General features: G+C 47.4%; 1 protein-coding gene across 3 annotated transcripts in view; it reads left to right on the top strand.

Moving 5' to 3' along the window:
- Nucleotides 1-636: 636 nt before the first annotated feature.
- Nucleotides 637-11,082, top strand: part of LOC127601947 (collagen alpha-1(XXVII) chain B-like) — a 53,014-nt gene continuing 42,568 nt past the window's right edge. Inside the window, exons 1-4 of one of the 3 annotated variants that reach the window (XM_052067686.1) lie at nt 637-1,058; nt 2,387-2,445; nt 4,743-5,962; nt 9,870-9,923. In XM_052067686.1, the coding sequence (XP_051923646.1) occupies nt 1,012-1,058; nt 2,387-2,445; nt 4,743-5,962; nt 9,870-9,923 (1,380 nt within the window). In that variant the 5' untranslated portion in view covers nt 637-1,011. The remainder of the gene's footprint in view (nt 1,059-2,386; nt 2,446-4,742; nt 5,963-9,869; nt 9,924-11,082) is intronic. The other 2 variants (XM_052067685.1, XM_052067684.1) reach the window with 2 other exon arrangements.

Below are 11,082 nucleotides of genomic sequence, written 5' to 3'. Positions count from 1 at the left end.
GTACTTTAAGAAAACTACCAGTACATTTGATTCCTCTATATTGATTTTAAATGTCTTAATTTTTGAATTTTATGAAATCCACTATATAAATACATTTGCCATCCTTGCCTCTAACTCCTTTTCAGGGACAGCGGTTACTACAGTGGACAGCCAACATGCTATCAGGTTACAGGGTGCACGAAAGGGTTAAACACCCCCTTTTATAACATCCGTAATTCATTTTCTCCCAGGCCACCTGAAATCAACCAGTTCATGCGTCTGTATTTTCTCCACGGACTGACTTAAAAACGTCCTGCAATTCTGGAATGACCCGAGGTCATTACTAAAGGACATATTTCATTTAAAAGCTCATCTTGAGCTTCACTTCAACTTGATGAAGATGTGTAACCAGAGATGGTGGTCTTTTCGCGGGTTTGATGAAGTGCCACCATCTTTTAAATGCTTGTTGAGAAGCCGTGAGGACGCCCGACTGTAAATCTCCACTCACACATGCAAGAGGAGCTCGGCAAATCCACCCCACCCCCCCACCCGCCCCCCAGCAGCAGTCAGAGGGGGCTGCACGCAGCCTGCACGAGGGAGGACACACCTTCAAGTCCCTGCTGCAACTCCACAGCGCGACAGAGAGGGAGGCATCCCCCCCCCACACACACCCGCCCCCCTCCCCAACTCCTCTTCTCCCCCTAACTCACACAAGAAACTTTCATTTTCGGGAAGTCTGCACGCTCTCAACACACACACAGGCGCGTGCAATGCCGGCGTGAATGGTGAATGGGATCCCAAAAAGGTGCACGGAGAGACGATTAGGGGAGACGCGCGCAGGTGGGAGACGATGATTGTCTGCATTTATCGTAAAAGCGTGAATTAGTTGCGTGGATTTAAAAAAAAAAAACAGCAACAGCAACAGAAGGAAAGACAGAAAAGAAAATCAATTGCAAACGGGGATGGAAAGCGCTCCTCTGCCTCATCCGGACAGGAGTGAAGCCCCCCCCAAGAAAGAATGAAGTAACCGCGATGGAGCCGGACAATGCCCCGCACTCCGATCTCAAAGGAGCCGGGGGGTGAGTCGCCACACTTTGGCATCTTATTTCTACTTGCATGAAATCCATGCTTTAACTTTCCATGTCATGAATTAAGTTCGTGGAATAGCGCATAAACGTCAAATGCGGAGGGGGGTGGGGGTGGGGGGGTAATCATTGGAAAGTGCGGCGCAGTTTTCAACGTCCCGTTTTGGCAGCCCGACTGGGATTTTGTGTTAAAAGAGATGTATGGGAGGAGGAGACAAGACGTCCTGATCTCTCCTCCCACGTTGTGCATCATCTTCTGTTTATTGGCTGCACCCCCCTTGCCTCAAAAAGGGGGACGAGGGGGGGGGGCGGTGTTGCATCATATCCACTCATCGCTCGTCTACACTACTGTACATACAGTGTGAGTGCAGCAGCACACCCACTTTTCTTTTGGTTTTAACATCCAGGAGAGAGGAGGGGGAGAAAGAGTGAGGGGGGGGGGGGGGAGTCCTGAGGAAGGATTTAATGTCAGCGGAGTGGTTTGACCGCCGGTTTGCAGCAGCAGCTCTCTGGGGGAAAAAACCACAAATGTAATAAACTTTGTGAATTACAAGCGCCGTTTGCGAGCCACCCGCAACCCACATTATCAACTGCGGGAGTGTAAAAGAAGCTTTCAAAAGAGAGAAAGAAAGAAAAATTTGGGTGAGGGAGGCCGACGCTGCGGTTATCACCTAGCATGGGAAATAACTACTGTTTACTCCTTTCATAATAAAAGATGATGGAACTATCCGTGGCGGCCCGGTAGTCCAGTGGTTAGCACGTGGGCTTCACAGTGCAGAGGTACCGGGTTCGATTCCAGCTCCGGCCTCCCTGTGTGGAGTTTGCATGTTCGCCCCGGGCCTGCGTGGGTTTTCTCCGGGTGCTCCGGTTTCCTCCCACATTCCAAAAACATGCATGGCAGGCTGATTGAACACTCAAAATTGTCCCTAGGTGTGAGTGTGAGTGCGAATGGTTGTTCGTCTCTGTGTGCCCTGCGATTGGCTGGCAACCGATTCAGGGTGTCCCCCGCCTACTGCCCGGAGACAGCTGGGATAGGCTCCAGCACCCCCCGCGACCCTAGTGAGGATCAAGCGGTTAGGAAGATGAATGAATGAATGAATGAATGAATGGAACTATCCGTCCATTAACGAATTCGCTTATCTTCACGAGGGTGGCGGGCGTGCTAAAGCCTATCTGCAGGCGGGGTGCACCCTGAACCTCTCGCCAGCCGATCGCGGGGCACACATTGACAAACAACCATCCAAGAGTTTGTGGCCCATGTGTAGCAGATGACAATTTTGCATTTGTATTAAAATGTTTTTATTTGTTTTTCTGTGTCCTAGGAGAGTCCTCATTCTTTGGACTATTCTGTGTTGTAGCTGCTCTCTCACACTGGCTCAAAGTGAGTATTATCTCCAGAACAAACGCAAGTGTGCTTTTATTTTGCTCCTATTTGGAAACAACAAGACAGACATGGTGGTTCTCATTCAGTACCAGACAATTCTAGACCAAGTCTGAAAAGACGTTTAAAAACGTCTTTGGGAGTGAATGAGTTTTAATAACCTCGATGTAGGGCGGCCCGGTAGTCCAGTGGTTAGCACGTTGGTTTCACAGTGCGGAGGTACCGGGTTCGATTCCAGCTCCGGCCTCCCTGTGTGGAGTTTGCATGTTCTCCCCGGGCCCGCGTGGGTTTTCTCCGGGTGCTCCGGTGTCCTCCCACATTCCAAAAACATGCGTGGCAGGCTGATTGAACACTCTAAATTGTCCCTAGGTGTGAGTGTGAGTGCGAATGGTTGTTCGTTTCTGTGTGGCTGGCAACCGATTCAGGGTGTGCCCCGCCTACTGCCCGAAGACAGCTGTGATAGGCTCCAGCACCCCCCGCGACCCTAGTGAGGATCAAGCGGCTCGGAAGATGAATGAATGAATCTCGACGTACATTTGCCTGACTTTGGCGCAGGCAGCCTGGTTCAGTTCAGACACAAGTGATGCGGAGAATGAAAATAAAGGAATGCTTATTCCGGTTCTGGCAACCGATCCAGGGTGTCATCCGCGACAGACCCCGGTTCCCCCGTTTCCTTGAACAGGAATAAGTTGTGTGAGGAAATGGACAGGTCGAGTGATTTATGCGGTCAGTTGCAATTTTCTGACGACTCTGGCGACAAATTCGGGCTCCAGATAAAAGCGAAAGAATCTGTTCAACTCTTGAGGGCATCCCGGATGAGGGTAGTAGCAAGGGTGTAGCAAAATTGATCTTTGACCCACCTGCCGTCTGGGCCAACATTTCTTTCTCCGCAGCACAGCCCTGAATTGATTTGGCAAGGCAGCTTTTCTTGTGTATTTAATGGAGAGAAAACCCGTGCATATTTTTCCATCTTTATATAAGCTGGCAGTTTCGCCAGCGCACGTACTGAGTGGATTAGCGCACAGTATCCAAGATGAGCTGATTGGCCCTGGATGATTTTCAGACCTCTTGAAGCTAAACACAGCGCCTTTGTTTGACAGCGCCAACGAGGCTGCGGTTCCACGGTGGAGACCGGCCAATTATAATTTTTTTTTTAATGTTTTGAATACAGTACCGATGAATGCCTCAGATCATGAAATTAAAATCAGATTTTCACTTTTCATCAGTTTTCACCTGGAAGTTGAGACATAGTTTAATGCCATGATTTATATTAATAAGCCTCGAAATTCTTTCGTCATTTTACAAGTGAACATTGAAATATCGGCAATCAAAACTCGCGAGAGAATCCATCGATTTTCTGAACGATGGATGAAGCTATCCATCCATTTTCTGAACCGCTTCATGCTCACAAGGGTCGTGGAGCATGCTGGAGCCTATCCCAGCTGTCTTCGGGCAGTAGGCTGGGGACACCCTGAACTGGTTGCCAGCCAATCGCAGGGCACACAGCGACGAACTTCCATCCGCGCTCACACTCACACCAATGGACAATTTTGACAAGTGTCCAATCAGCCTGCGATGCATGTTTTGGGAACGTGGGAGGAAACCGGAGTACCCGGAGAAAACCCACGCAGGCCCGGAGAGAACATGCAAACTCCACACAGGAAGGCCGGAGCCGGGATCGAACCCACAACCTCTGCCCTGTGAGTTCGACGACACTGGACCACCAGGCTGCCGAGAGAATCTTCATCTTTATTTATTTCAACACTCAAAAATCTCCTAAAATATCACCGCTGTTCCCTCCCAGGACCAGTTCACCCTGCATTTTTGTTTCGGTCACTGATCTAAAAACGGCAAGTGGATGTGATTTGTAGGCCAGCGCAGGAAATCTCAGCGCATCCACTTGTTTCATGACCTCGTTCCATTGGCTGGCTTTTGACATTTGTGAGACTGAAAAGCAAGCTATTTGTCGAGGAAAAAATGTCGCTGTGCAAACGACTGCACAGTGGAAGCTGGAAGTCGAATGCCGATGAGGTCGTACAATATATCGGAGGCTCTCGGTTTCCGACGGAATTCCCTTTGCGTTGGTGGAACCGAGTGACTGGACTCGGAAGATGCCCGTCAGGGTTTCTAAAAGCTCTCCGCCTTGAACGAGATACAAAAGGTGTTCTGGAGTTGCCGACTCCTGAACTTGTATTCGGTGCATGCAACAGAAACAAGACAAAGTTCTCCCCTTGCGAGTCTTCGGTTTGATGTTTGCGGTCTGACGTCGCTGACTTCTCCTCTCTGTCTGTTTGAAGATGTCGATATTCTGCAGCAGCTGGGTCTCTCTGGGCAAAGGGCAGGCGGGTCGTCGTCCTGGAGCGCTCGACCCATCCCGGATGGAGTCATCCCCTTCAAGTCCGGCGTGATTCTCACCCCGAGGGCGAGCGTCCAGGTGCCTCTGCGCACTGTCATCCCAGCTTCCTACAGCGCCTCCAACCTCTCCCTGATTCTCAGTCTGTCTCTTCACCGCAGCAACAGTGCCTTTCTTTTCTCCGTTGTGTCGAAGAGAGGGCGAGTGCAGCTCGGTGTGCAGTTCATACCGGGCAGGGTCCTTGTTTACGTCAGCCACAGGTACTCTGTCGGATTCGACTATGATGTCCACGATGGCCGGTGGCACAGTCTGGCCTTGGAAGTCCGAGGTCACCGGGTGTCCTTGCACACGTCTTGCGGGAACAGCAGCCTTCACGCGGATTTGAAAGGCAAAAAAGTGGAAAGGCTCGATCGGGAGGGCTCGTTCCTACTGGGGAAAACGAACCACGACGCGGTGCCATTTGAAGGCGCCATCTGCCAGTTGGACATTTACCCCTCAGCGGAGGCGGCTCATCACTATTGTGATTACGTGAAGAAACACTGCAGACAAGCCGACACGTATCGGCCCGTCTTTGCACCCCTGCTACCTCTAATCGATCCAAATGTAACTCGTACCACAGCACTGGCATCCCGAAATACTCTCAAAGCTACCGCCTTCTCAGCAGAGGGATTCGTTTTTGTTCCGAGTGATCATTCTCGAGTTGGGAATGACACGTCGATGTTTCGGACTCCTGAACCTGCTCTTGCTGTCAGTCAAGTGGACCGTCCGGGGTTGGAAAGACCCACCGAAACCGTGACCTCATATCTCTGGAGCAGTCCGACACCACCGACATGGGAATTACCATCGCAAACAGACGCCGATACAAAGGAAAGAGAGGTCCACTCCCTTGTTGGCCAAGGATTCACGGATGTACCAAGACTGCCGGAAACCACGAGCGAGTCCACACAGGCATCCTCTTCAAGATCCTTTTTTTTCCAGCAAGTGTCCACCGTTGCGCCAAAAACCCCCGATCCCGAAGCAACCAGAGCGCGGGATGTCAAAACCATGCCGGTTATTCCTGTCACTCCTGCAGCCATCGATGACTTCCAAACATTCGACCTTGAACCGACCCTTGTCTCACTATTGGCAGGACCACCCGGACTTAAGGGAGAACCGGGGCCTCCGGTGAGTGTGCGGACGAGAAGTCAGTTCTTACAAACCTGTGTGGGAGAGTTCCTGGTACAGTTCTGTCAGCAGAGTGTTTATTTTACAAGTGATTATGATTAATTATACCATTTCATAACTCTTGGCTGCCCTCCGTATGCGGGCTAATCCCTAATACGATTTTGGTTCTCATTTGTATGCGAGTTCGTAGCTTTAATCCTGCTGACGTGGATATCAAACGTGTCTCCAGGGTTTGAGGTTGTGTAAACCTGGAGCGCTCTGTGTTGATATGTCCAAATATGAATTTCTGTTTCCCCTGAGGCGGCCCGGTAGTCCAGTGGTTAGCACGTCGGCTTCACAGTGCAGAGGTACCGGGTTCGATTCCAGCTCCGGCCTCCCTGTGTGGAGTTTGCATGTTCTCCCCGGGCCTGCGTGGGTTCTCTCCGGGTGCTCTGGTTTCCTCCCACATTCTAAAAACATGCGTGGCAGGCTTAATGGACGCTCTAAATTGTCCCTAGGTGTGAGTGTGAGTGCAAATGGTTGTTCTTCTCTGTGTGCCCTGCGATTGGCTGGCAACCGATTCAGGGTGTCCCCCGCCTACTGCCCGAAGACAGCTGGGATAGGCTCCAGCACGCCCCGCGACCCTAGTGGGGATCAAGCGGCTCGGAAGATGAATGAATGAATGAATGAATGAATGTTTCCCCTGACTTCAGTTTATTGTTCCGAAGTTACATTTAAACTAGTCAAAAAGAGCTAATCTCCATTTTAGCCGTTTTATAAACATCCTTGGCTTGTCTGTATCTTTGATGACTGGCGCCGGGGTGTTAGATTCTTCTGACTGACAGCCCGACGACAGCCCACTATTTGAACAAAGGCACAATTAACCGGTTACACTGAAAAATACCTGATATTTTCCTCCCATTCGATGCACTGCACCCGAGGCCGAGTACGCCTATCAACTGTTTTTGTGCTAATTTTGCCTTTTCCCAACCAAGGGCACCAAACATCTGCTTTATGTCTTATGAGATTGTCATAAGATTCTATTTTTGGTCTGAGGTGTGTCAAGAGCGGATCTGTGCCGATAATGGGTTCAACAACTGCAGAATCTTTTTGCTTGTTGTGCTCTGCGTTGAGATAATTGGAGCACGCCATACCATATACACCCACATTTTCAAATGCTTTTAAATCTTTATGTGTAGGATCTGTCACAGATTAAAAGAAAAAAAATTGAGGATTAAAAAAAAAATTGCGTGTACCACGCCCTCTTGGACCAACCAATTGAATTAAAGCCACATGTACTCTTTGAAGGTCAGCTATGTCAAACAATGCTTGTCTTCTCGAACATTTTGGCTTTTTAAAAGCAAGAACCAAAAATTTGCGAGAACACATACGTAAACACTCAAGAGCTAGAACACCAAATACATGTGTCTACTAGAGTAAGCGTGGAATAAAATGCAATTTGACACCAAAGTGTCAAGTGCTTGCATGATTAGCAATAAAATAGCATATGTAGGGCAGCACAGTGACGAGTGGTTAGCACATCTGTCTCACAGTTCTGAGGGTTGAGGTTTCAGCCTTGGCCCCGGCCTTCCTGCGTGGAGTTTTTATGTTCCTTCCCATGCTTGAGTTTTCACTGGGTAATCCAACTTCGTGCCCTGTTCAAAAAAAACAAAAAAAACATGCATGTTAGGGTTCCTGAAAACTCCAAGTTGCCCATTGCCGTGAATCTTTGTTTGCCTATCTGTGCCCTGTGACTGAAAGATTCTAAGACATCTGCACTTCGCTATCGGCTGTCTAACAGCGGGTAGGTAGGGCAGGGGGAGGGGAAGGGGGATACTGACAAGGGAAATTGGAATTAATAAAAAAATGCCCGTAAAAAAATATAATCTAGAAGGTAACTGGAGGGTGGGTTGAATTGAATTAGCAGTACGTTTAGAAAACTAGTTGTTGCCTCGCATAGCCTACCGGTAGTATTAAATGGGCATGATTACAGCATTATTAACTAAAACTGGCGCTTTTCTGGCTTCGTGTAATTCTGAGAACAAAAAGTAGCAAATATGGTTTTAGTTCTCAGCTGCCGTCCCAGCCCTAGATTCCTTTTTAAAAAAAATATATAGCTAGCTTTAGCATAGACTTTAAACAGATTTAGCTTCCGGTGCTCACCTTTTTTTTGGACTACAGACTACTTCGACATTATTTAGTCAGCGGTTTGATATGAAACAACGTTACATAGCATATGAAGTTTAGATTAAAGATTAAATCTCAGCCTCTTTGATAGTGACCTTGCTCTATGCCTAGCTTTGCAGAGTTAGCATTTAGCTGCATCAGCATGTTTCCTCCACTTGACATTGTTGCAGTCTTGTTCACTGTCTGTCCGCGAAACATAAAACGCTTACATGCTTTTTCCATTGTTGAAGAAAGAAACCTTCCGTGCATGAGCACGTATGACACACACACTCACACACACGCACACAAAATGGTTTGAAATAAGTTTTTCCTGCTGTGGTGGTGAAGGGAACCGCAGCTCTACGAGCCACTCAGACTAATTTTTGTGAGAGCAGAAATTGCTGCCAATCACTTGGGTGGTGAAGGTCATCTTCCCGATGCTTCGCATGACTGCGTAACTCGCTGACATCTGCTTTTATGTACTTGACGCAGACTTCCATGGCAACCGTACATTTGAAAAAGCCCATGACACGGTGTCTGTTTCACATGTTGTAAATTGAACAAAAAAGAAAATAATTGAAACATGTTATGTCAAGACTGAATTCCAACATTTCCACAACTCTTTTTTTTTCCGAGCAGTCCAGCTGAAGTAGCACTTCTACGCTGTGATTCATTTTTGTTTTATAATATTCGATAGTCTATAATTACAGTCAGGCCAAGATAGGATCATCCTTGATTAATAACAGGGGGGGTGAGGGGAGGGGGGGATTCAAATGTACCCACCCAGTGAAGATGTCTCACAGGGTGTGACCAAAACTAAGAAACGGGTTGATGAGAACCGGCTTTGATTTTTCTAACCATAATTACAACAGTGGCACCCTGTGGTGAGCATGTCTGCCTCACGGTTCTGAGCTTGTGGGCTCGAATAACGGCTCGAGCTTTTCCAGTTAATACGTTCTTCCCCTGAGGTCAACGCCGCTTCTCGCCCAAAGTCAGTTGGGATACGAATCCATCCAAAATGGTCAACCGCTTGCGATGGATAGTGTTTCCTTTGAAAAGTGACATCACCACCTTTGATTAGTAATGCCTACTGAAGCACTTTTCAATTTTTTTTATGTTCACGATTCGCGTGAAAAGGTTTTGATTGGATGCAAAAGTTAAGCCCTAAGCTGTTCGTAAATACACTCATTTCATAGCGGGTGCTTACGCTTCCCATAAAATCCTTCTTTTGAACAATACGACAAATATTTCTGGTAGTATTTGATTTTGTACGACTTGACTAGATTCTCCCGAGAGCAAGCCTGCTCTTGTTATTGCTTCGGCCGTGGGAAAACGAAGCAACGCTGCTAACTTCTCAAGCGAGCTCATGTTCCTCAGATCCCTCATTAGTTTTGACCTTTCCGAGCCTCGCTAATCCATGTATGAAATTGTTTTAAAGCCGGCCAATGGCTTTCATTAAAGCGTGTTGCCTTGCCTGTTCGATATGTCACAAGTGACACCCTTAACAAGACATTTTCTGGCCTGCCAGTGCTGTATTTTACTCTCCCACAGTTTTAGCATCTGGGACTTAATAGCATTCAAATAACCGTGAATAACACTCATTCACTCCCAAAGACGTTTTTAAACGTCTTTTCAGACTTGGTCCAGAATTGGCTGATACTAAATGAGTTAATAGTCCGACATGAATGCACCTGTTGTGACATCACTTTAACACACTCATCGAGATGAAAAGTAACTTGTGATCTGACACCATTCTTTCCAGGGATTTCAAGGACTTCCAGGATTGCAAGGAAAGCCAGGGAAGCGGGGCCCACGGGTGAGTGAAGGGAACAACTTCCATTGCGCATCGCAGGTGCTCCGAACATTTCCTCGGTGGTGTGTGTGGCCTCCATCGGCAGGCAAAAGCGACTCCTTTTGTGCATTGCTTGGCATGTGGGCGAAAGAAGAACTGATTCGCGTGTGGTGTGTATATGACTTCCATGTGCAGTCCCTGTGATGTCCGGGCATGCTGATAGGATGTCCTATGTCGAGGTCAAGATGGTCAAGGAAGAACATTGTGTTTCGGCGTGCCCTTTTGAAAGGAGCATGAATACAATTAATGTATTGTTGTGGTTTCACTCGCTATGTTGTACCACATATGGCATCCAGAAAAAGCCAAAATGGCAGCAGCTGTCTGTCTGCTTTTTATTACTTTTTATTTTTAGTAGGCAGGCTGTGAAACCTAGTAAAAAAAAACCCTTAAAAAAACAAAACAACAAAACTGACGGGCAAACAAGTAACAAAATCGGACATCATTTTAGCAGGAAAAAAAATCTGTGATGGTCTTTTGCAGAGCTGCTGCATGACTTTTGAGTCCTACTTGAGGTATTGGGTAGGGCTGTGTGGCCTGTGTTGCAGGCCAATCCCTTTAAACAGCAAAGAAAGAAGCCTTTGTCCCCCATCAAATCATATTAAAGTGTTTAAAGACCTCATCGGGAGATCAACGAGTCTTTGCGCTCGCACACTTGGAGGTTCAATCATCAGTCAGCATCCAAATGGATCCAAATGTAGGCCAGTAACACTCCGAGTATGACTAACGCGCCCTTTGCATGACCCAGCACAAATTTCCAAGCATAGTTTGTGTGATTAGAAAGAAAAGGGAGAGATTGGGAATGAATAGCGTCACAAAAAGTCCACTCAGGTAAAATATGGGCGATATTAAAACAGAAACTCTTGTATACCGCACGGACATGAAACGCATTTGCAAATTATCATCCATACATTTTTTGTATCACTTGTTTTGTTTGGGGTTTAAGCCAAAGGGGTCACTGACCTTTTTGAAAAGCAAATCTACTTCTTGGCTAAGGATTGTGAGTTGCCTTTCATTTTGTGTCGTCATTCGGGGTTGGGAAGAAAACAGACTTGAATCGGAAAACCCAAACCGTCCTCAAATCGGTTTGATGGTTCCTGGAATTGGATGAACCAGAATCAGAATC

This window comes from Hippocampus zosterae, chromosome 6 (assembly GCF_025434085.1).
Source record: "Hippocampus zosterae strain Florida chromosome 6, ASM2543408v3, whole genome shotgun sequence".
In the NCBI taxonomy this organism is placed as follows: Eukaryota; Metazoa; Chordata; class Actinopteri; order Syngnathiformes; family Syngnathidae; genus Hippocampus; species Hippocampus zosterae.
This window is presented reverse-complemented; position numbering and strand designations above follow the sequence as displayed.